The sequence below is a fragment of the Plectropomus leopardus genome, chromosome 8 (genome assembly GCF_008729295.1).
Source record: "Plectropomus leopardus isolate mb chromosome 8, YSFRI_Pleo_2.0, whole genome shotgun sequence".
In the NCBI taxonomy this organism is placed as follows: Eukaryota; Metazoa; Chordata; class Actinopteri; order Perciformes; family Serranidae; genus Plectropomus; species Plectropomus leopardus.
This window is the reverse complement of record NC_056470.1, coordinates 3395036-3421701: the sequence shown is the minus strand read 5'-3', so window position 1 is coordinate 3421701 and position 26666 is coordinate 3395036. Positions and strand designations below refer to the sequence as shown.

At 40.4% G+C, this 26666-nt stretch overlaps 2 protein-coding genes across 3 annotated transcripts; one reads left to right on the top strand and one right to left on the bottom strand.

Annotated features, from left to right (window-relative positions):
• The first annotated feature begins 606 nt into the window (after window positions 1-606).
• On the top strand, window positions 607-8702 carry LOC121947334 (60S ribosomal protein L22). Of its 2 annotated transcripts, none has more exons than XM_042492340.1 (4): window positions 607-691; window positions 1423-1530; window positions 2490-2614; window positions 8520-8702. In XM_042492340.1, exons 1-4 carry the CDS (start codon window positions 680-682, stop codon window positions 8662-8664), a joined length of 390 nt encoding a protein of 129 aa, XP_042348274.1. In that variant the 5' UTR covers window positions 607-679; the 3' UTR covers window positions 8665-8702. The 2 variants fall into 2 exon arrangements, with proteins under 2 accessions (XP_042348274.1, XP_042348273.1); XM_042492339.1 differs by having other exon boundaries at window positions 608-691; window positions 1420-1530.
• Window positions 8703-10340: 1638 nt separating this feature from the next.
• Window positions 10341-24653, bottom strand: rcc2 (regulator of chromosome condensation 2). Its single transcript, XM_042491779.1, has 13 exons — window positions 24548-24653; window positions 22565-22778; window positions 21676-21769; window positions 17629-17772; window positions 17357-17488; window positions 17000-17088; window positions 16169-16283; window positions 14600-14766; window positions 13935-14115; window positions 13621-13726; window positions 12973-13045; window positions 12765-12842; window positions 10341-11461 (listed from the first exon to the last, which is right to left on the bottom strand). The coding sequence occupies exons 2-13, from the start codon at window positions 22763-22765 to the stop codon at window positions 11357-11359; spliced, it is 1485 nt and encodes a 494-aa protein (XP_042347713.1). The 5' UTR covers window positions 22766-22778; window positions 24548-24653; the 3' UTR covers window positions 10341-11356.
• Window positions 24654-26666: the final 2013 nt, after the last annotated feature.

Below are 26666 nucleotides of genomic sequence, written 5' to 3'. Positions count from 1 at the left end.
AATTTATTTGTGACCTATTTAAGAAATTATTTTAAGTTGGTTGACATTTTCTTTTTTACAGATAACATTGTCAAATAATTTTCTGAATTAAAAAGATTTATTATTTAATTTGTATATACATTTTATATTGAATATGCTTGTTCTTCCAAATAGAATAACTCGTTTTGGGAAAATGTTTTGTTTTTCTCAGTTTACAGGACAACAGAGCTTGTTTATGAAAATAATTAATGTTAATTTTACAGCTAACCTCTCAATTCTGTAGCCACATCTCAGCAGAAGTGTAACTCCACTCATGAAATCCATACTTAGGGTAAGAATTTCAAATTTCGTCTTTTTCAAATTTGTTAATCATTTCACTTAATAAGTAACGTCATTTAAGGTTAAAAACAGAGCACCTCCAGACTGCCATTTCTTTATCTGATGTATAGAATATCTTTTCTCAAATAATGACTGTTCCTTCAAATAAATACAATAAAATCTTGTCAAGTTTTTTACATATTGCAGTAGACGTTTCCAGTGACATTTTCAGCGGACTTTCACAGTGTGGAAAGGAAAAAAAATCCCAGTCTGTTAATCAATCTCAGATTCACTGATTCAACCAAGAGATCTGTGTTCGATTGGTAAGCTACATGTGACGCTTGCGCACGACCTGCTCTTCCTTTCTGCTAGCTTCTCCGCCATGGCGCCTATTGTAAGTAAAGTCGCGTGTTAATAAACCCGACAGAATTGTATATCTTTCGTTGTGAAAGCCAGAGAAAACGAACGGGATGAGATTACAGTTTTGTTATAACAACCATCGTCCAAATTCAGAGCTGTGTTTTGGTTTTTAAAGTGTTTTTCGGAGCTCCCAGCTGGCTGAGTTTTCGGTGGCCTATGGCTGCCGCAGAGCTAACGTTAGCCTGTTAGCATGGGAAGGTAGAGACTGCAGCTCACCACGTTGGAAGTCAGCTAGCCTCTCCGGGGCTGCATGATTGGGGTTTGGCTTTACTGACGCCAACGACGATTCTTAACAGCTCTAACATTAGTGACACGGTGCAGATAATGTCAGCATGCCCCGTTTCTTGTTTTATAGCTCCTAAACCTGAATGTGGACACCGAGCTAACTGGAAATGTAACATTAGATCGAATTTTGTTTGCTATCATCGGTAACTTAAACAACGAAGTCAGTTGTTTATCGCTAACTTCCGGTCCACCAGAGCAAGGTAACATAGTTTTCTAATAATTTCCCACCAGCCTTGATTGAAAAAACCACTGTAGTTTGAGGGAAAGACAGGTGTCGTCTGTGCAGCTGAGAATCTGTCAGCGAGCTGCGCTGCTGTAAATGTGGTCATCTGTGTGCAGTATCACTGTGAAAGGATGAGTCCTGCAGGTAACGCTGAAGCTGCTGCATGCTCAGGTTCATGCTCTGTGTTCTGTTAGCAGAAGAAGCAGAACACCGGCAAAGGTGGTAAGAAGAAGAAGCAGGTCCTGAAGTTCACCCTGGACTGCACCCATCCTGTGGAAGATGGCATCATGGACGCCGCCAACTTTGTAAGTCCACCACATGTTGTCAGCGTGCAGCTGTGCGTGTGTTTTGGTCTGTGTAGCAGTAATAAGATAATAAGTTTTTATTTTTGTGTTATGCCAGACTCTGACCCATCCTTTAAGGGATGTGTCATCTTCCAGTGTTACAAATATCAGCCAAAAAATCTATAAAACAAATTAGGTTACAAATTAATATTTCGCCAATATTCTATTAAAAAAGAATTGTACAATGTAAAAAAGTTTTACAAATCTGCAGTTTATCTTAATAAAGAGCTTGTTTTCTCATCTCCCATGCTTTTGCCAGATGTTTCACATGTAAATAACCAACTTCACCAATCAACATTACTATTGTCTTTCCCCTGGTGAAAGTCAATGGTACTCTGATATGTAAACTGATGGAGACGTAACATTTGCTCATGTGAAGTCATCCGTCACAGTGAGCATTTGCCACAAACTGCTTATATGTTGGATCTCAGATCAGCGGCTGTCAGTAGTGCGTGTGTTACAGTGTTCCCATGGTCATGGAAAATCTGGAAAAGTCATGGAATTTTAAAATCTTATTTTCCAGGCTTGGCTAAGTCATGGAATTGCCAAAAAAACAAAAAGTTTTGGACGTTTGTAATGAGTTTTGATGTGTGTAATGAAATTGCTCCGTAACCTTCGGTGGATAACCTTCCACATAATGCAACACAGATTTATTTCCTGTAGCTGATGACTTAACGTAGGTCTAACATGGGTCCATGTGTGACAACATTTTGTTTACCCTCTGCTTCCTCATTCTCTCACTACGTAACTTCCAGTTAAAATTATGTTGAAACAGAATCAGATATTTTTGAAAAGTACTGAGCAGATGGTGAAGGAAAGTATCACAGGTCATTGATAAGACAGGGAGAAGTTTTGAAATGTTGTCTATGAAAACGTGTGGGAACCCTGCAGTAATGTTTCCTCAAACGCTTTGTTTCCAGGAGCAGTTTCTTCAGGAGCGCATCAAGGTGAACGGGAAAGCCGGCAACCTGGGCAACGGTGTGGTCTCCATCGAGAGGAGCAAGAGCAAGATCACCGTGTCCTCTGAGGTGCCCTTCTCCAAAAGGTAACAGTCACACCTCCACCACTGCTTGGTGGAGTTTGAGTGTCCTCATTGGTAGTTTCTCTTTTAAAATAAATAGGCAGCAGTTTTTTACGATGAAGAGCGGTAGTGGTTGAAACATGTTGGCTTTTTAATAATGTAGCAACTATTATATAGGCTGTTTAATGTCAATTAATGCAATTTTTCACATTTTTGAAGTGCCTGGACTTCCTTCCTGTTTATCCTGTTGGTTCCCGTTTTCCATCAGCAATCAACACAAGTTTTTGACTGACGTTTAATAATAGCCCACAGAGCAACCAGTCATCTCTCTGGTTTTCTAAATACCAGCTGATCAGCTGCCAGCTGGCTGCTGGCGATCAGCTGTTGCTCCCTCAAAGTAGCGCTGAAAAATGGTCTCTCTCCTGCTCTCTCTGCCAAACACCAGCAACACAACAGAGTGGCCAACACTGTTTCCCCTTAGTCTTATTTTCAGGCCCCAGTGGTACCCACTGAAAAAACTGACACGGCTCTTAGAATGATTTATCGGTATGGTTGGCTTCAGTCCGCTGCAACAGAAGATCAGCATTTAATTATTTGCGCTAATAGTTTTGTTCCCTCTGTATATTAAAAACCTGAAGCAAAATAAACAAAACAAGGAGAGGAAGTCTGAACAGGCTGTATGTTACAGAACGTGCAGAATGACCTGCTGCACTTCATCTGTTTTGACTTACAGAAAAGTTTAATCACAGCATCACTCTCCTTTCCATCTTTAGTTTTGCTTTCTGACTCAGTTGAGAAAAAAGTGAATGTATTGGGTTGCGTATTACAGTTTTTATCTTTTTGAATTGTGTCAGTGTGGTCATTTAGCTGATCTTTGGCTTTTCCCCTCTGCAGTAATTTGAATCCGCAATCCCCTATTCTGTCAGTAAGAGTAGAAACAGCAACACTGTCGACACGTGCAGACGTCCATTCATCCGAGCTTGCCATAGTTGATTCAGTAAAGCAAAACAATCTGCACAGCCTGTTTTATTTGTAATTGACAGGATTTGCTGTCGTTGTGTGACTTGCTTTGCAGCTTGAAGCAGCGAGTCTCTCCCTTGCGGTGGATAAATTGTTGTGAGCATCACACAACGACATGTAATGACTCAGTTCACTGTCAGAGTTTGATTCATGCTCTTTGAAAAGTGTAGAGAAGCGTCACCATTATATCATTTTATCCACAGTTAAGCAGTGTTTCCTCTAGGATTTTTTTCAGCAGCGGGGGCAGGCTCTCCGGGGAGCCGTGGCGGCGTAAACAAATGACGCTTTTTAAAGGCTGAATGTAAAAATAAAAAATAATAACAAAAATTCAACAATAAAATAATAAAAACAATAAATAATAATTCCTTGATGGGGCTGTAATCAGTGGCAAAGTTTGCACCCAGGCTCAGAACAATGGATTTTTCTTGGTTTTTTGTAGAACAGCTCTAAGGCTCTGTTGTACGGAAATTCCCCAAGAGGTGGCCCGTTGATGCTCAGCAGCATACATGCTGCAAGGTGATCCCCCTGCAGCCTGTTTCTCAAGTCAGTCTTCACCTACAAATAGAAACAATAATTTTTAAAAAAAAAAATTTCAACCCATTTAGGGTCCCAGCCTGATAGCCTGTGTTTCCCTTCATGTTTTTCTCCTCTCCTCTCATCTCTCTCTCCTGCACCATCACTTTGCTCTCCTGCTCCTTCACTCGGCACTCCCCCTCCTGTACTCTGCTCTCCTTCACTTTGTTCCACTGCTCCTCCCTGTCTGTTACTTGTCTTATACGATTACATAAAACATTAACGTTAGATAATTTACACTCACGTCACATTTGATTACAAGTGTGAACATAATTTTTTACCTAACCATCATAATTTGAGTCAGTAAAAAGGCAATTTAAAAAAAACCAAAAAAACCCAAAAAAAAACCGACATTTGAAGGAGCGGCGGGTAGGATTTAGGAGTGGCGGGCCGCCACTCCTAAATGAGTGTAGAGGAAACACTGGTTAAGTTAGCAAAGCGCTAACCTGGAGGTATGACCTGCCCTCCTCTGTGTCTGATTGGCTGCCTAACATTCTTACCCTGAACCCAACCAGTCATCAACCTTTCCTGCTTCAGCTCCCTGACCGCAGTCAGCGAGCACAGACCTGGAGATCTGTTAACCTTCAGGGCTGAAGTAACTTCAGGGTTAACTCCCTTCCGTTTCATCCAGCAGCTGCAAAGTAAAACACAGAGCTCCACTTGGTCCTGAGAAGCCACAGCATTTATAAACCAAAAACTGTGACCCACACCTCACGTTTACTGCTAAACTCACCGCTTTTACCGCTCGGCAAAGACCCGTTTCTCTGCTCTGCTCCGTACACTCCGATGCATTCACTGACACTCTCATCAGCTGCTCGCTGCTTTCACTCCACCACTAACACCACACACACACTGCCCTGTCTCTAAAGGAGCCACTCTGATAACACAGTCTACCCAACGAAGGCTCAGAGTACCAGCCAATCAGAGGCAGTCTGTGTTTTTCCTCCTAAACTAACGTTTAGGCCTGGCAGGGGGTCTCATCGGTGTGGCAGTGCGCAGACCTGTAACATTGTAGAGGAAACGCTGCAGTATCTGCTGCCACAGCAGGCGTCAGCACGTAACATAACCGGAGGGTCTGTGGAAACATCCTGCATATTTATGAATCCTGGTATATTTTATTTTATGAAGCTAAAAATATATGCTTATTGAGGTGACGTACAGAGCACCGGAGCAGAAACACTCCACATCACTGACAGTATGATAACTACATCCGAAGCACAAGGTTCCCTCCCAGTGGTTTCTGGGACATGAGAAACACTTTGAAAACTAGTGAAGACACACGGAGCTACTGCTTTTAAAGCCCATAACACACTGCCTGTGTGAGCAGCGGCTGTGTGTCGCAGAACCTTTTATATGGTAAAAATAACTGCTGTTCAGCTGCAATTTTTTTTTTTCACGTGATGTTTTCCTGCAAAAAATAGACAGTGAAAATGGTCCTTTGATAATTACATTGACATTATACCAACTTTTACTACAGTTTCTGTGTCTATGTCTTAATCTGTCAGACAGATTTGTCTGTTTTACTCAACCATTCCTATTTCTGTTTTCAAATAAAAGCCGTTTGACGACGTGTCTGTGGACAGAGTCCCTTCAGTTGTTGACACGAGGCTTTTTATTGTGAAATATTTGCTGATTGTAGTGTTAATACAGTGGCTTCAGATCTTCATGAATGAGTAGAGTATGTGCTTTTAATTGTGGAAATACAGTAGTTACAGCAGCAGGTAGCTCTGCTGCAGCGACGACGTCAGTGTGAACACCTCAGGTGTGCAAGCTGCAGCAATTCAGCTGTCATGCGCTCACAAATCACTGATTTGTTCACAATGTAGCATTTTTGGGAGAAATATTAGTGCGTCTTTCAGACCCATGGATAGTGAGTTGACACTGAGCATCACTGAGTTTGAATGTGGATGACACATTAATGCAGGTGTAAAAACAACAAAAACTAATGACAGCTGGTAACTTTAATGATAACATCTGCTGAAACAGTGCTCTATGCCAACCTTTTTCTTTTTTGAAGATTATTTTTGAGTTTTTTTGTCTTTATTTGATTGAGAACAGCTTAAATGTGAAAGGGCTGGAGAGAGGGGATGACATGCAGCAAAGAGGCGGAATCAAACTGGTGGCTGTTGTGGTGAGGACACAGCCTCTGTTCATGGGGCGCTCACTCTACCAGCTGAGCTGCTGGGCGTCCCTACACTAACTTTCCTCAAGGAGTACATGTGCTCCTAAATGAAAATATTGAAGAGCACTCAAAGAAAACAAGGAGCACAGCTCATTAAAGTTTATTAGTTTACTAAACCAATAATTGCATACTTATTTATACTGTGCGTGCATGTGCGTTCCTTCCTGTGTATTGTATTGGTTCTGCAGTACAGAATATAATATTTCAGTAGTACTGCTACTCATACGATACAGATTATTGATCCAGTACTTTAATGGTACTCTTATTGTTCTTCAAGAACAGAATTACCATTGCTTTAATATTTATGTATGTAAGAACAGAAGACAAATTAACAGTGAGCAACAGCCTTGCTCTGAGCAAATCGCAGATGGACTGACACAGCTGAAGTGGGGGGGTAACAGGAGATGAACTTCAAGTTAGGCGGCTGTATGTGATGCACTTTCACGAGATGTTTTGAAAGATTACTCGTGTTTTCACCCTTATGTGCACTAGTAGTTGCACTTGTGGCATCGAGCGGTGTCGGCATCAAATCATTGGAAGTAGAATCAGACTTGGAAGCGTGAGCCCTCTAGTTTAAAGAAAGGCGTTTCCTTTACTCGCACACTGTGCTCCTAAATTACTTTTCCAGTTTAGGTGCTATTGTGAGTGAATTGCTCGCACTGTAGAGCTCTGAAAATGTCACTGTATCTGCACAGAAGTAAATGAGACAGATAATATGTAAAAATAAACAAAAAAAATCAGGTGCCTCCTCAGTGCTTTTCATGTAATTTGCTAAAATCTGCCACAGCTCACAGAAAACAGCGAGAGCCGAGGAGTCTAACTGTGGTCAAACTGTTCGACGAGGCAGCGCTGATCAAGATTCTGGTTCTGTCATGTCTCTCTCACCTCACATTTCCAGAAACATGTTTCAGTGCACGGTTTAGTTGTCAAACAGACAGACGGCCACGAAACAGAACAAAACCGTGCCGCAAAAGAATAAATGCAACCAGAGTGAGTGAGACCACAAGACGGCATTGTGAGTGAGACAGGGCACAATCAATTTGGTAAATAAATCACCACTAATGCTGTGGCGTACACTTCCTTTGAAACCTGTAGTGACATTCGTCTTCTTGTACTGTGTTCGATGCTTTTCACATACACTTAAATGTTTGAAACCTGAGCTCATTGGTTTGATTTCTTTAAAAAAAAAAAAAAAAAAAGACTTGGCAAGAAATGTCCCACAAAGTGCAAGAAATTAGGAAAAGGTAAAAAGAAAATTACCTGAAAATTAGTTTTTTGAAAGTGAGAGAGAAAGATTAAGATAGATGAATAATAAGAAGATAAAAATGTGGAAAATGCTCATAAAACTGTACTTATACCCCCCTCATTTGTTTAACCTTTTAAATTTTTTAAAATCTCTCCTTTTTTTACCTTTTGACTTTTGACTAAATTAAAAATTAAGAAATTAAATTAAAAAACTAAATTTTTTTAAGAACTTTTTTTTTTTTTTTTTACCACCTTCTTTAATCCCTTCTTACGGTAAATTCTCTGTCATTTTCTTGTAGCTCATAACTTGTAACTTCCTGTGTTTTTGAAAGAAATCAAGCCAGTTTTTTTTTATTGTGCCTCTGCCAAGTGAATATGACAGCAGCTGACTTTAGAGATGAAATGATGCTGCACCAACAGAGCAGCCTTAGTCCAAAGAGTTATTTGGGAAATCCCACTCGTCAGCAGCCCTGACACTGAATGATGTGAATGATGTGACAGTGAATGATGCGACAGTGAATGATGCGACAGTGAATGATGTGACAGTGAATGATGTGACAGTGAATGATGTGAACGATGTGACAGTGAATGATGTGAATGATACGACAGTGGATGATGTGACAGTGAATGATGTGAATGATACGACAGTGGATGATGTGACAGTGAATGATGCGACAGTGAATGATGTGAACGATGTGACAGTGAATGATGTGAATGATACGACAGTGGATGATGTGACAGTGAATGATGCGACAGTGAATGATGTGAACGATGTGACAGTGAATGATGTGAATGATACGACAGTGGATGATGTGACAGTGAATGATGTGACAGTGAATGATGTGAATGATGCGACAGTGAATGATGCGACAGTGAATCTGACGTGCTGTTTGTGTCTCCTGTGCGCAGATACCTGAAGTATCTGACCAAGAAGTACCTGAAGAAGAACAATCTGCGTGACTGGCTGCGCGTGGTGGCCAATACCAAGGAGAGCTACGAGCTCCGCTACTTCCAGATCAACCAGGATGAAGAGGAGGAGGAGGATGAAGATTAATCAGATTTTGTACATTTGAATAAATGTTGTTTACAGTACAGAAGCGTGACTTGGGTGTCTTCTTGTCAGAGTGTCACAGGACAGACGCAGCGTGGGGTCAGCTCTTTGGTGTAGTCAGATCAGTGGGTAAAGAGTCAAAGAAACTACAGCAGGAGCACAGATCCTGCTGATCTCAGCTACTCTGCAGCTCTGCTGTGATCAGGTCATCAGTTCAGGTCCAGCATGAGAGATTTAATCTGAGAAATGTTTCAGGGGCTGAATATGATGTAACAAAACGTGTGGATAGCTTTGTCTCAATATCTGTATGCACAGATCAAAAGTCTGAGTGGTAATGTGCAATATTACCACTCAGTCTCGCTCGCTCGCTGCCCCTCTGGACTACATCAGTATTACGACAGGAGCGTCAGTGACTGTCATTATTAAACCTTTTAAAATGCCTACAAATGCAAAACTCACAATATTTTGCAAATAGAAATACACAAATATGGAGACATTTGTCTCGGAGCAATGTACAAACACATTTTTAAAAGAAAGCATTTAGTGTAAAAATGTGATAATCTGACCTGTATGATATGAATAATGTGCTGCACTTTCAATCATGTTGAAAGCACGTTTTGCAGGTTTTGTGGTTTTACAGAACAGCAGTCAGCAGTGAAGCACAGAACAACAGCTGAGGTATTTAAAACCCCGTTCATTTAACCCTTTGAAACCTGGATTATTTCAGTTTTCTTGTGATGTATTGAGATGCTTCTCACAAACAAAGCTTTGAAAACTAGACTAATAGTTTTTATTTCTTTCAAAATCATGAAAAAAGGCAATGAACAAGAAACTGGCCAAAGTTGAAAAAAACTAGCAGAAAATTTGTTTTTAAAAGAGATCTGGAAAGAGATTAACGGGAAATTATCCAAAAAAAGAAAAAAGGAAAAAACTGTTTTGTTTCACATACTTATCCCAAAAGTTGACCATCAACTTCCAGACTCAGAGAAAGATGAATGAAATGGCATCGCTCTGAGGTGTTTTATTTCGTTTTGGTTTATGGGAGGAGGAGGAGGCTTTTTTTTTTTTTTTTTTTTTAAAAAAAAAAACAAACATGCTTTCCAAACCTGCAGACCTGGGGTTTGGAAGGCAGGTTTTATTTTAAAGAGTCTGGCAATTTTTCCTGTAAATTTTTTTGTGACTTTTTTGGGGGTTAGTTTTTAAAAATGACTTTTAAAGGCAGTTTGAAATGCATGTTTCTCCTAAAACATTAAAAGCGACAACATTTATCACAGCCATAAATAATAACAGAATTGTCATTGGATTTTCAAATGTCCAACGATCCTTGAACAGGTTTTATACAGGTTTGTGAAACAAATTTCCATGACTTTTCCAAAACTCAGAAGGTGTATTTGACTTTCGGGTGTGGAAATTGCTATTTGCAAATTCCATGACTTTTCCAGGTTTTTCATGACCAAATCAGCCCTGAATGATTTTTAGTAATGACTAACACGTTATCTTATCGATCCTGGTAAATGAGATCATTAAATTCATGTCTTTTCCAGGTTTTCCATGACGGCGGGAAGCCTGTGTATACCATCATTTACACATATCTTAAACTGAGCTCATCTGGCCAGGAATGACTGGTTGTGGCTTGAGACTATGGGATGTGGGACACATGGAGAAATAAAGACATCGGGTGGATTGGCATGGATCTTTATTTAACCATTTCAATGAAAAAACAAAGTAACCCAGAGAAATTTCACCATACAAAAGAATGCAGTACAGGTAGGAGGAAAACCCCTCTGCTGTTTGAAATCAAGGACATGCCTTCATTTCCAGCACACCTCCATGTTTTTCCAGACAGTGCATTATCGCTTCTAAAAGTTCTGACCTGCTTGTGAAACCGCTTTAAGCGCCGGAACAGTTAATATTACTCAAATTAGCAAAGACAAGATCTAACAGACACGTGGTCTCAAAAAGACTGAGGTGTGCATCCTTGATGCAAACACTGAACAAGATAAAAGGAATGTAACCATTGAGTGGAGTGCACTAACTCAGAGTACCACCATCCAAATCCTGATTGTAATCTGTGGCAGCTGCACACACACACACACCTGCTCATGCTGCCAGATAGACGAAAGCAGAGAGACCGACTGGTCCTCTGAACAACACAAACAACACTTCCATATCCTGAACAGACACGTAGAAAAAGGCACAGGTATGGAGTATTGGTCTTTGAAAAGCCCTCAGTAGGAAAAGACTGAGGGTTCCGCCGTAGCACCCGTAAATGTGACAAACATTTTATAAACTGCAACAAAGAAAACAACAACTCAACAAGACATGAATGTTTGGCTGTATTACAAATTGGAAAAGGGATTTTGGGAAGCACGACTCTACTGGGTGTGAAGTGCTGGGAGCAAACTGTTGCAGGTTTGCTCCAGGTGGGAAGTGAAGATGTCTTTGACCGTTCGTTGTGAGAGCTGAGTCCGTCTCCAGTCCCATTTTCTCAGATTTCAGAGTCCAAATTGGTGTAGAGCCCGTTTGCTGGTAGTTGAGATGTGTGGATATCCTGCGGACTTGTGAGCGCCTCCCCCCTAAACTCAACCATCCCACTGACACACCAGCAGTGACATCACAGGCCAGGTGTTCCTGCGGAGCAGCGCTGGTCTCTGCTCCCGTGAAAAAGGTTGAGGTGGTGCTGTCCCAGGCCCGCTCAGATTGTTCGGGGGTTGTACTCGGGCAGCTTTTTCAGTTTCTCTTGTTCCTGCTCAGTGTCCTGTCTGGCAATCACCAGAGAGTGAGAGTAGCCCATCACCACCTGCAGCAACAACAACAACATGTCGCTCAGAGATCTTCACAGGACCATTAACGTCACACTGCTGCAACCTGCAGACTGACCAAACCTACACACACCTCTCTGCTCAGTCACAACCATTTAAGACATTTCTCAACACTGCTGGAAACATCTGTGTTTATTCACGCTTTGCTTTTCCACACTGAAGCATCAGAGATTAACAGTGTCATTTTATACACACACAGATTCTGCCACATCACTTCCTCCACTGTCCTCCGCTGTCCTCCGCTGTGTGATGTCCTTAAGTTAACTTCAACAGTTGAAGTGGGAAATATTTAAGTCAGTCAGTCTACATAATGTTAGAAAAAGTGGAATTACTGTGTGAGTCAGACTAAAACTGGACATTTAAAATACTCATAAACATGTTAGTCCGACAGAAATCAAAGTACATCAAATTTCTTAAACACACCCAGATAATTCCATTGTCCCTATCAGACATTTAAAAAAATGTAAGCAATGAGGGATTTTTCAATTTGAATTGGGTGAGGGACATACAAGGTAGTATTTTATATTTATTACGATTTAAAAGTCACACCCAAGCCACACCCCTCTTCTGATAAATAAAACAGTCCCACAACACTGGCACGAAGCTAAGCAATGTCCTGCTGCTAACAGGGCTGCAGCAAAACATATTTTAGCCCCCGAATAAAAAAAAAATCTAAATCAGTTTAAGAGTTGACTATATTTGAATCTTGTCTTCTCTTCAGTTGATGGAGGCAGCAGTAGAGCAGCAGCTCTGCCGTTCAGTGGAGTAAAATGACTGTCAATGTTTTTCTCAGTGGAGTCTGGTGTTTCTGATATAACGGCTTCAAATCAGGCTTCAAATTCAGTCGCTCTTCCTGAGGTTTCTACTATTTCTTTCCCCATTAAAGTTTTTTTAAGACTTTTTTCTTATCCTCTGTGAGGCCTCAAGGACAGAGGTGCTGTAGAGCTCTCTGGGGGAAACTGTGATCTGTGATAATGGGCTTTGTAAATAAACTGAATTGAAATACTTCTTAAATGTAGTGATACTAGTGTGATCACAGTGAAATATTTTAAGCCCACTGGAGCAGTGTGTACACCCTGACCTTTTGTCGTTTTCCTTTCTTTTATTTCCAACCCACGGTGTGGCTGGAAGGCCACAATGGAGAGAAAATAATTACATTTTAAAATTCATGGTTCAGTGTGGACAGTCTCTTAGTTGTGTATGATGTATTCATAGATATATTATTATTTTATTTCCCTCATTAGGATGTGATCAGAGCCTTTGACTGATGCATCTGTTTACCTGCTCCACGTAGACACCATCCAGGGTCTTGACCTCCTGGGCGGTGGTGGAGGATTTGGGTTTGTTGTCTCCATATCCCTGAAGGATAAACAACACATGGCTCCATCATCACAGCCGGTATTCAATATCTGTTGACAGTGTTCCATCATTTTTGAATCAACAGTGTATCCTGTAATGAGGCGGCCCCGGCCGAGGCCCCCAGTCTTACCAGCTCTCCAAATGTGGGCGAGGGGCCCCAACTGATGGTGCTCTCGTCTGCAGCAATAATGATGCTGCTCTTCCTGTGAAATGCAAACACACCGTCAAACTCCACACAGAAGAAACACTGCTCGTCAGTGTAGAGGCAGGAGTGGGGATGGGAGTATCAGTGACAGCCCCAGCAGCACATCAACTCACAACATGTCGCTTTCTAAACAATAACTAAAGACAGAGCTATGCTGACTCAGCAGTCCGTTTCTTCTGCAATAGGACTCCCTCAGTGTTCAGGAGGTTTTTATGGTGAGCTGAGACCTTCTCCTCTCAAACACCAACAGACCAGATGTTTTAAACTGGTGGAAATAATAAATAAAACACTTTCATGGTACAAATTTGTTTCTCCGGCACTGTTCCACATGGTGGAGGCTAGAGCCAAACTGCCACTAACGTTTGCTCAATTTGTCATCTTTCTCTCTAATTTATGTCTCTCTAACTCTCTGATAACAGATCCAGACATCAAATGCCTAAAACCCGTCATCTTTTTTGATTTTACCAAAGTCTTTAAGCTGTTCTAAGATTTATGTTTACACACTTACTGTCATTACATCCATGATACTGATGATCATCGAAAACCCGATCAAAACATCATGTCAGCACTCACCCACATGCCAAACTGCGGATCTTCCAGCCACACAGATCCTGCACAGTTTTGGGGTACATGGTTGACTCTCTGGAGGTGTTTGTCACCCCCCAGAAGAACAGCCCACCTGCAGAAACAACACTGATCAGATGTGTGCAGGTACAGCAGCGCACACACAGCAGGATTCATCACTCACAACACAGCTGCTGCTCAGTATTTACAGCATGAGCCTGATTATCAGCAGTCAGTTCAATCATCTGTAAACGTGATGATGATGAAGTCAAACACTGTAAGTGAGCGGCTCTGAGTGAGCGTGTGATGTGCTCTCTTCTTACCCATCTCACTGACAGCAAAGGAGCACTGGTAGCCCGTACAGATCTGACTGGCCCCGCGGCCAGGGAAGTCAAACAGTTTGACCAGTCGAGGAACCATCTCGTCTTTCTGCTCTGTGTGACCCAGACGCCCGTAACCACCAAATCCCCAGCTGAACACTCGCTTCTGAGAGTCCAGCACCAGCTGCATGCACGCGCATGCACACACACGCACACACAGACACAGACACAGACAGACAGACAGACACACAGACAGAGACACAGACAGACAGACAGACAGACAGACAGACAGACAGACAGACAGACAGACAGACAGACAGACAGACAGACAGACAGACAGACAGACAGACAGACAGACAGACAGACAGACAGACAGACAGACAGACAGACAGACAGACAGACAGACAGACAGACAGACAGACAGACAGACAGACAGACAGACAGACAGACAGACACACACACACACACACACACACACACACACACACACACACACACACACACACACACACACACACACACACACACACACACACACACACACACACACACCAGTGTTAATGCTTGTGTGTAGGACAGCAGGATCGGTGTGTAAACTCTGTAAGAACTAGCACGGGCCTTCTGTGGAAACACTACTGTATGATGGGATCTGGAGTTTGCTCTCTCACCGTGTGGTTAGCCCCGCAGGACACGTCTCGGACCACAACGTTGGGCACGGGCATGATTTGGCCATCCTTGGACTTCTCGATGAAGATGGCGACGCGGCGTGGGATGAGTTCACAATCAAACTCGATGCGCTGGGCGCGAGCTATGAACTTCCCATCGCTGTTGTGACCTGTGATCAAAGACACAATGGTGTTACGGCGTAATGTTTTAATATAGGCTGATGCTTACTTTTTAACATTAACACCTCACATAACAAATACAGTGTGAAAATAAACGAGTCAGTGCTGTCACTGTTTGTAAATAACCTCACACTGATCACAGATCAGCTGGTGCTGATACCTGTATATCTGTAATACACTCCGTAAAACTGTTAACGTCTAACTTTGGACTCCATCAGCTTTAAGTAACACTGCTGACATAACAGCACCAACACCCTCATATTTGTCTAGAACTGATCGAAAGTTTACTCAAACACACTTCAAATAAAGCTGTCACATTAACCCTTAGGACCGCTTTAATATCACACACACTCATATCGCTTTGCACGCAAAATGTGCTTTTCAAAATAAAGCTTAAAAAAAATTAGACATTAATATGATTTTCTACTTTCATTAAGTTTATTTTTTTTTTAACTTGCATTAGTCCTAATAAATAAATAAATATCAAATGTTCATTAATTTTCAGAAATTTAACCCTTTATATGCCATGATGCCACTATGTTTTTAGATGACAAAAAACACAACAAAAAAATTAATTATTTTAAATATACTGCTGACAGACTGGGATATGTCAGTGATTAGCAGCAACACTGATTGTGACAGTGCATCTAGTGGAAATAGCATGTATTTTCTCCATAAGCCAAATATGGTAAAAATGGTATCAACTGGTGAAAAATAGTAAAAATGACAAATTCCAAGGCAAAAGCCCAGAATGACACCCAGAAATAATACAATGCATGTTTTTATGCTTTGATGGCTGTGGGATCAAAATGTCAGTTTGAATGGGTTTCAATGGAGCTTTTTTGACCCTCACAGTCTGAATGTAACAATTTAGTTACCACAGTGTATTTCAGAATTATTGTAGGAGTTGAGCTGGAAATGCTAACATTAAACAAAAACACACAATCTTGCCAAGATTGCCATATGCATGAACACAGCCCAAATTCTCAAAAAATGAAGAATGAAAAGTGTGTAAAATGTACCAAACAGTCCCTAAGGGTTAAACAGATGGTTCATAGATCTTTCTAGAAGGGGTTGTGTCTATCTTCAATGTATAACTGTAGAAAGTCAGACTGAGCTGTGTTACAGAAAGGCAAAGTGGTGAAAATATTCTGAATATATTGTACACTAAAGTGACTTTTTTTTTTTTTTTTACGAGGCTAAAATATGTTTGCTGCTGCTCGTCCACAGCTCGACATTATTAAGCTTCCCTGTCAGACTCCTCTGTGCCTGCTTCTCCACCCTGGGGGCGTGCCAATGGGTATCTTCTGCATGTGATATACTGATTATGGAGAAATACCTCTGAGCTATTCCTTGAAAAGCTGTAGATGTATGTGTATGTTGTGAGCTTACCAAGCTGTCCATACTCCGGGCAGCCGAAGGAGTACAGGTTTCCTTTGCAGTCCACCACCATGCTGAATTCAGCCCCACAGGCCACCTTCACCAGCGGCTGGCCGTTGTAGGAAATCTAGAGGGAGCCAGAGAGAAGAAAGAGTATAAAGAGGGCACACTAACATACTTCCTAGAAAGCCTTGTCAGTTACTGTAGTTTACTTTTGTGTTACTTCAAAATTAAAGCTGGGCAGTATATCAATATTATATTGCTATTGTGATATGGGAATAGAGATTATCTTAGATTTTGAACATCTTCAGTGTTGTATTTTCTTGGCCTAAGTCTTTTAGCTGTTCTAAGATTTGTGTTTACCCACTTTGTCATTACATCCATGATACTCATGATACTCATCATCAAAAATCCCATCCTGTAAATAATTTGTGAAAGCACCAATAGTCAAATCTACACTACAATATCGATAGAGGTATTTGGTATTTGGTCCAAAATATTGTCAGATTTGATTTTGTCAACATTGCTCAGGTCGATAATGCCTCCAGTGGAGATGTTACACAGCAGAGGACCACATATTACTCCATGGCTCAGACAGACAGTTACTTCTCAAACACTTCATCCCCTGCTGCATTCTGTATTTATCTGAATATTTATCCCTTTGCATGCTTCAATCTGTTCTGTCATATGTTTCAGACAAATTTCTGACCTGTACGTCACCACAGCGTAAGTTTAAATAAGCAGCAGAGATCTGGATCACTTAATACTAAATGGATGTGTGTGAGCCCATCTGTTCCATGGCTCCTCAGTGTGTGTGTGTCGAGTGTGATGCTGATGTCTTACCGGTGCTGGGCTGAGGACTGCATCAGTCTGGTTGCCTTGGCCGAGCTGGCCGAGCTTGTTCTCTCCAAAAGAGTATGCAGTGCCATCCTCTGAGGAGAAAGAATGACATCAGCAATCACAGCAGCACATACACACACTCACATTCTCTCTACTGACACTGGATTATATCATTTTTAGAACATTCATATTAATGAGCAATACAATCAAACTAATCGTGTTGGACTATTATGATTCCAGAGTTTGCTGGCTTTTATTCCAACCCATGACTATAACAGATGACCTAAATTACTGAGACCAGCTGCTGTAGTGTTTGGCTGCCATGGAAACAAAGACAGCACTGATGATGGCTCAGCCTACCTGTCAGTGCCAGGGTGTGATTGCGTCCACAGGCTGCAGCAACAATCACATGATCTGCCAGGGCCTCAATTAACTTGGGAGCCTCCAGACGCTTGGTGTCTCCGTGGCCCAGCTGACCTTTGTCATTACGACCTGCAGAGGCCACAAACCAAGAGCTCAGTGATGGAGAGATGACTCCTTCCTCTGCAGACTCAAACCTGTACACACATCTTACATCTAACAGTCAGAGATCCCAGCTGGATGTACTGGGGAGAGTGCAGCATGTGACTTACCCCAACTCCACAGCTTGCCCTCAGTGGTCATGAGCAGACTGTGTGCAGCACAGGGACCTGACACCACACAGCTGACCTGAACATCATTCAGACAGCCGTAGCGGTGAGGACCCCACAGATTCTGGCCCAGGTTGCGGAAAGCAGCTGAAAACAACATGAAATGATATGCATTTTATACACACACCATCATTAAACACTTGTTTCATGTCATTGTCTTCCTCCTGTTGGCCCCTGAGTACTGTGTAAGAGGAAAGACAACAACATGAACACCTTATAATAAAATGCATCTGCAAAAACCAACCCCAGCCTCAGGATTATCACTTAGGTTCATGTGACTGTCCTTTAAGAGGCAACTGTGATGTTTTCCAGCCTGGCCTCTATTTTCCCACGTTTTTGTGTCCAAGCAACTAATCAGAACAACTACTTTAAGACCTGTCCAATATTGAGCAGGACAGGTTGTGAAGCTGAGCACTAAAATTGTTTCTTCTTATCACTGACAGGTTCAGATAAGTATTGTTTGGGGTTTTTTTAGATTGTTTTTTGGGAGAATTTTCCCTTTATTGATAGTGCAGCTTGTGAGAGACAGAAAAGGTGGGAGAGAAAGCGGGGATGACATGCAGAAAAGGGCCGCAGGCAAGAATCAAACCGAGGCAGAAGCTTCAGCTATATGGGACGCACACTCTACCTGACTGAGCTACAGGTCCCCCTGAGACTGGTATGCTACATGTCTGACAACATTATGGAAAGGATCCCCACAGAGGTCGACCTTTTGGTTAATAAGTAATATCCTTTTTGTTTAACAGCCCTGAAATTGCTTATGTCAGACTCCATCTAAATAAACAGTCATTTAATCATTGTAAAACACTCTTCATTCAAAGTCAACAGAAGCAACTCAAAAAGCCACCTTGGTTCATATTTTCACTTTTCAAAACAATCATCAATTCTGGTTTGGTTGAACTAAACCCTTAAATCACTTAGTTAGATGTAAAAACATGCAGACTGCTTTGCTTTGCTATTATTGAGCAAAGACAAAAAGGTCTATTTCTGTAGGGATCCTTTCTACAATGTTGTCAGATACTTAGAATAACAATCTGAGCCTGTCAGTGACCATAACAAACACTTTAAGTGGATATAAAATGATGGTGCTTAATTGCTTAAACACTATAGGCTGCAGCGCTTTTGCTCAATACTGGACCAATAAAAATGTTTTATTCTTATTGGTCGCTTACACACAGAAACATGAGAAAATAGAGTCCAAGTTGGAAAATATCAAAGTTACTATTCAAATAAAGAGGCTTTTTTTTAAAAAAAACATTATGTGTTTCACTATCTAAAGGACACCATGAGAAACGTAATTAACACTATACCGTTCAATAGCTCTGTAATGACTGTGTCATTGTTAATCTCTTGGTTGCTTGAACCAATTCAGATTATTAACTTATTAATCTAAAGAAATAACAAAAAAGATATAAAACCTCTATTCATTTTAAATGGAAGTGGTTCTATGTAAGACAAATGGTTACTACACCTCCACAAAAAAGTGCTAAGAAATATGTAGCTAAACCTTTATATATGTAAGTGCACTACAAAAGAACTATGAATGCTTTTTGGTGCTCTGGTGGGCCCATCTAGTGATGGTCTTTGTCTCTGCAGCTGCTCCTGCTGATACCCCTCACCTCCCCCCCTCAGTCTCAACAAAGCAGATTTATCAGTGTGTACCAGAGTGGAGAGGCAAGGATGGAACAAGGCAGTGCAGAGCCAGCCGCAGGCATCAGTGGGCCTGCTGCAGGGGGGCAGCACACAACATGCATACATATGAATAGACATTACTGTCACAATCAATTAATGGGATCTCACTGGCTTTAACCCATATGTGGCTGCACCGTGAACAAAGAGACACATGTACACCTAACATGTGGTCATCCTTATCCATCTCATTCTCTACTGCAGACACATGGTAAAAAAACAGATCAATCCTTTGATTGACACCATGTAAGGGGTTTGATTTGATGTGTGGACTCTACAGTCTCTACCTGAGCCTTCACTGTGGCGTACAGCTGAAATGTACATCCAGACACAGTCAAAGAACATCATATTCCCTACACTGCATCACTATGTAGCGCGTGTGTGTGTGTGTGTGTGTGTGTGTGTGTGTGTGTGTGTGTGTGTGTGTGTGTGTGTGTGTGTGTCTCTTCAGCCAAGTACTCAGCCCCATCTGTGGGAAGTGTAACAGAGCCACATGGTTAATGACTGGCTTTGATTAACAAGATGTCGAGTGAGTCATCCCACTACAAGTTTCCTAACAGCAACCTTCCAGTATTTCTATGCTATACTTTAATATGCTTGCTCTTTCTTTCTGAGAGTAGGATGGACATCACTGTCATGTCAGTAGACGCTTTTACACTGCCTGTTCAGGGTGGGAATATTGTGCCATTATGCTGCCTCGCTGTTCTGTACAATCGGAGAATGGGGGGAGAGGGTGATCTGCCTTTAGTCCGCCACGGGAGCTAGTAGTAGTGCCGAAATGGTCTCTTTAAACAGGACAGCTGGCAGGACAGGTGTGACATTTTGACAGCATGTTGTGTGTGAGACCCACTACGGGATATTTAAAAAGCAGCTGATATCAGTCAACAGCTAACGCAAAGAGGAAGAACAGTAGCAGTAATTGTCCACAATTTGGGAAGACAATTAGATTCTGGAGCTCCTTGTCCTCAAGCAGAGGACCGCCATATAACAGAGAAGGCAGGCGATTGTTATTGACATGTGATGCCACTTTTATTGTTGTCAAGTGATGCCCACACGAGGCAGATGCTGCAGTTTCAAACAGTAAGCCGATCGCGCCTCTTCTGGTTCTGCAATGCTGGAACAAATTTATAATCACACACTGGAGCTGAATGATGCTGCCATTGTTTGGCTCTGTGTAAAAACTCAAAGGAGGCAATAGCAGCCGTACGGTGCCATCTCTGTGGTAAGCCTAGCCTAGCTTCGTTTATAGTCTGGAAGCACGGGGAACAGCTAATCTGGTTCAGTCCACTGTTCAAATATACAACAGTAACATCTCTAAAGTTCTCTGATTGCACATATTTTGTCTAGGGATGCATGATATTGGATTATTTTTGTCAGTTTCTGATATGCTGAAATATAACAACTCATATGGCAGATAGCTGATACTAATAGATATATCCACTTTTTTCCCCCATCTAATTTTAGAGATCATCAACTAAAATACAATACTTTCCAGTATATGTAGTATTTATTCATCATGCAGAGTAAGAAATACACTTCAACTCTGGGTTGGTATTTTGTACAGGTTCACTTAATCAATTATATCAATTAAAAAAAAAATCGGTTAGTGACAGAAATCTGCATGTTGCCCTGTTCCAAAATTTAATTTTGAAGCCAATATTATCGTGCATCCCTAATTTTGTCTGTTTAATCTGTACATCAATGAAAACGTTACAATTGAAATGTGTATGTTTACTTAGCAGCTTGAGATATTTCCTGAAGAGCAGCGGTTGGTTCACGCTCCACTACCTGTGTGCAGCATCTAGGGCTGCAGCCTGAGATGCCAGATGCAGTCAGTTAGCACAGGTTTGGGTTTTGGTCTCTGATGGTACCTCACATTACAACCTCCATGTGACAGCAAAACTCCAGGAAACTGCACAGTTACCTGTTTTTCACCAAGAAATTGTTACTGCATGCAACTCCCTGACTTGGTGACTCACAAGTTGAACCTAGTGATGATGGCTGCACTTGCTTCACTAAAGTTTCTACATCTTATCACAAAAAATGGGTATTTCTCTCACTGAAAAGGCTCTGTGTGCCTATATCATATGCCTAAACCTTTACTCTCATGCACTTAGACATGAAAATAAGTTTAACATTTCTATGATAGATACTGATCATTCTGTTGCGAAAGGTAATGTAGTAATAAAGTATGGTGATCAAGATAAGGGATGATATCAGCATAAAAAGGTGAGGTTATCAGTCAAAGCTATCTGTCCTACAGTTGACCCAAGGCTGTTACTTGAAATAAAAATATTCTACCTTGTTGTTTGGGCACTTCTTTTCTTCCAATCAAATCCCAGTTAGTTGCTCCAAAGACAAGCAGTTGACCTTTAACCTTTGAGCACTCCAGTTTCTGTAGAAAAGACACAAAGAGGTCAGTAACATAAAAATAATCATGGGTTGTTTCCCAAATTAAGAAAGTAAATCATTCCAATAACTGAAGCTGGAACACAGTGCCTGTGGTTTGATTAAATTAACATTTGGATGACAATTTGTCATTCTGAGTACAAAGTTTAAATACATGCATATTTCTTTGTCTTAACTTCAAACTAATCATTTTTGTTTTCAATATATGTCAAGTAACTATCACTCTGCAATCATATATTCAAAAAAACAGTCTTTGTAAACACTTGTCCACTTGTGGACAAAAGTATGCTTTGGAAGACACTGTAGTTTAAATGAAAACTATGCAAAGAATATCAGAAAGCAGAAAGATGCTGAAAAAAAATAATTCCATGCCAAGTTCAGACTGCCCTGCATAATGAGGAAAATACTAAACCACTACTACATGTGCAGATCATTTTAAAAAAAGAGTAAATGACTGAGTTGCAGGCTGGAAGCTGCAATATTCTGACATTTTATTCTTTCAAAGTCATAAGCTACTTGTGAGAATTTTATGTTCAGTCCGTTCTTTTTTTTAATCAACCTATTTTCCTGGTAGGAATGGATATACATACCTACATGGGTTAAAAATGTTTTATATTACAAATATAATTCTGCCATTTTTTTAAAATAACCAGGTGGTCCTGGTTCCTATGATGTGTTCTGGTGACTCCCCTTTGTACAAGTAAAACATTATATTAAAAACAAACAAACAAACAAACAAAAAAGACAGGAGGTTAGTTTACGGACAGCGCATCAGACTCACAATTTTCTCTTTGACGTCATCAGCCACAGTGACAGGCTGGAGACCCGACTTAGCAGCAGGCTTGCCAGGTTTCTTGTTGTTCTCCTGCTCAAAGTCAAACTCATCATCACTACTGAAGTCCCTCTCTTTCCTTTTGTTGCTGGTCCTCTTCTTCTTCATCCCTCCGTTCCCTGAGACGTCTGTCACCTTCTTACGTGGCATTTTTCAATCAGAGCTGTTTGTGGGAGAGAAACAGTGGTCAGTTTTTACAGAGAGGAACAATGGAAGGCGGAATTCAGACTAACTGTACTTTAAGTTAGTCTTCTCGAGAAATTTTGGACATGGCAAAGAAAAAAAAATGTAACCCTCTGAAATGAAGTCAAGTCAATTTTATTTATTCAGCCCATTTTCACAGCCTCAGAGGGCTTTACAGCATTCGACATCCCCCTGCCCACAGACCCTCACCTCACCTAAGGAAAAACCCACGAATAAGAACCCCCAATTGGTTTGATTTCTTTCAAAAACATGGTAAGAATGAACAACGGTATAGGAAATGACCCAAAAATTAGTAAGAAATTAATCTGAGAACAGGTATAAGAAAATTACCTAAAAAACTGTTAAAATTAAAAAAAAGTTTTTAACAAATAAATAATAACAAACAAGGACATCACCCGGGGTTGTGCAAATATATATATATATATGTGTATATATATATATATATATATATATATATAAATCTGCAATCATGATCATTATACATATAGTTTTTCCCTAGCTTTTTAAAAATAACTGTCTAAATCTAATTTCGAGCAACTTGCAGAACATTTTTTATGAACTTGCCATTGCCTCTTTTCCCATAATTTTGATAAAAAACAGGTCAAAGAAAACTGATGTCACTATGGGTTGCAAATGGTTAAGGACAAGGCAAAATGAAGATATATATTCTAATAAAAACATAATTTGCAAATAATTTCAGTAGGACTAGCTGCAAAATAAAGCATTTAAAGTAACTACAGAGTCATTCCTGGTCATCACTGGACACCGTGAGACAAAAGTATTGTCTTTGATAAGCCACAGTGATGTTCATGTTTCACATGAAAATACCATGACAAATAATCCAGACAGCAACCATCGAAACATATGAGCACGTTGTGAAAAGATGGCTATAATTTTAGCAATAGTTTTCACACTTCCGCTTTTTTAAATTAAATCTTTAAACATCAGCAAGAGAGCATTTCAGACTTCTCTCTCTCTTTCACACACACACACACACACACACACACACACACACACACACTTCAACTGCTACCGACTACAACACTGAGTGTGTCTTTAAATGAGCTAACGTTAAAATAAAGAAGTTTACAGTAAATGATTCAAGCAGCCCTGGTCACCTCTGTTGTCTATTAACATCCATTGAAATAGAAATTTTGACCATTTCCCCCAAATATACTTCTTCAGTGGCAGTCTAATCAATAGCGTGTGAAAACTAGCGCCGCTAACCAAAAGCCAGCAGCAAACTAATACATGCACCGGCGTCCGTCTGCTAGCTAGCGTTAGCCGCTAGCTTCATTAGGCTAAGCAGCTAACCGCTGCCGCTCTTTGTTCACATAATGGTCGGATAGCAAGCTAGCTGCCGTGCTAACGCAGGGCATGTGAAATTATACAGTTAGCCGCTACATAAACGAGCGGGGCAAAGTTTGTATGTAATACAAATAAAGCCAATTCTCATTAACACGGACTGAAATAAACTTGTGTAAGATTTGCAAACCAGCTGACTGAAAGGCTCCTTAAGCTAACGTTACCTCGCTAACGTTTCTGTAAGCTAACAGGCACTCTAAATAAAGACCTAGAAACTAACGTTACATGAAACGATGCTACAACTAAAACTTTTTCGGCATTTTCACGATAGGACACGGCTGACGTTAAGCGTCAGAACAATCTCTGTGGTTTCGAAAAAAATGTTATTTGTAAATTCATAAAGCAAAGAATAAATAAATATACCGGTGATTTCCTGATTCAGCAGCTCTCTGGCCGTCTCCGGTTTGATTGATTTGAACAAAAGAAGCTGCAGTCTGCTTTCACACCACGTGGTTTGCATTAAGTATTCATACAGGAAACCAAGCACTCACCAATTCATACAAGTTGACGTAGAAAGCCTCAGGGCTGTGACGCAAACGGGGAGTTTATAAAATGTAGACCCAAATAACTGCCACCAAAACCTGTTCTGCTTCACTGACAAACAGAGAGTGATGTAGGCTCTGAAGAAAAGTTCTACTGACAAATAAACTCTTTAACAAAACAGCAAAACATCGTGTAACACTGTGGTTGCCTGTCTTCATCACCCATCACTGACGACGTGATACGTTACACTATTTTACCAAAGGTAATTTGTTTATTCATATATTTTACATATATTTATGCACATATTCATGTACTTTGTATTTATACTGTGTACCGCTCCTGTGCAGTTTCATACTGTGCATTTTTTAATGTGCAAAAGTATCTCTACATATTTTTATATATTACAGTAAAAATACTATTACTACTCTCGTTTTCTCTCTCTCTCTCTCTTTCTCTCTCCAATACACAAATGTTGTTATCCTCTGTGATCACTGCCCTGTCGCCTTTGTCAGAGACACTAAAATCCCTAAATCTCTATCTCAAATCACTGCGAGAAATGTAATTTTCAACATTTTTGAAACGAATAATCAGTCTCTGCATTGATAATATTTGTCTCTCTTTGATCCTGCTGTGGCACTGGAAGCTTGAAAATCTTTAAATGTTATTGCTGGCAGATTTGCCTCATATAAAAAGCAACAGAATAAAAAAGAGCCTACAGTTTTTGGTTCTCGTCTCATCTCAGAATAGAGGCAAAGCCTGATCTGAGGCTGATTCCAGTGACACCTCTGAGGACTGGTTTAATTTTAGGCAGCAAAGACACATCTCTTTATTTTCTCTTAAATATGAGTATGATGACTGTCCAGCAGAGGGAGACCACGATGCCTCAGTTTCCTCTGGCTGCACAGTTTCTGTCAGTTTGGTTGGTGGTACAATTGTTTTCAGAGCTCTGCTTGGTTACTGTAACAGCTTGGAAAAATAAAAAATAATAATGAAAAAATACTGGTGCAGATAATCTTGACTCACATCTTGTACATCCAAGTGTCCCCTTCATCTGTTCAGGTCGCTGTTTTAACCCTTTGAAACCTGGATTAGATATACAGATGTAAAAAAAAATAGAAAGGCATTTATTATTGATATCATTATTATTATTTACTTTTTCAGTTTTTCCACATAATTATTTGCTTATTGGCTTTCTTTCTTTTTTTCTATTTATGGGTGTTTTTTAGGTAATTTTTTTAAACCTTTTTTTCAAAATCTCTTGCTCATTTTGGGTCAATTTCTTGTTAAGTTGCTCATTGCCAATTTTCTCAGGTTCAAAGGGTTAACCAAACCTTTTCTTACCAGTCATTATTACAGCTCTGTGGAAGAACACCTATCTTACTTTAAACTGGTGATGTTATCACAATAGCAGTTGTCTAATATCTAAACCAATCATTTGCAACAATGTGCCCTTTATTGACTGAGTAAACACTCTGATGCCTCAGCAGTGTGGTTTTCTCCCGGGTCACAACACAATGAAGTTTAAATTTTTTGAGAACATAGTCTCCTACCTGTATGAAAAACAAAACATTTTGTGCTGCCCTCTTCGTTGACCTCTCAAAAGCATTTGATACTGTTGATCACAAAATCTTGTTTCACAGACCAGCCAGTTGCTAAGTCTTCCTGTTTACTCAACTTTAGGATCAGCTGGCTGTGTCTCAGTTCAAGAAGTTCTGCTGTCTGTTCCAATTTTTTTTATATTTATCAAACTTTTCCGTCAACCTATAAATGTTTTAAACCCTTTGAAATCGTAGTAAATTGGCTTGATTTCTTTCAAAAAACACAGGAAGAAGGCCATGACCAATGAAAGAAGAAATGACAGAAATGAGCAAGAAATTAGTGAGAAGTACAAAAAATTACCTAAAAAATCATGAAAAACATAAAAAAGAAAAGAAAAAAAATTAAAAATTACAATAAGATTGTAATAGGATTTAAAACATGTTATTATGATAATTATAGC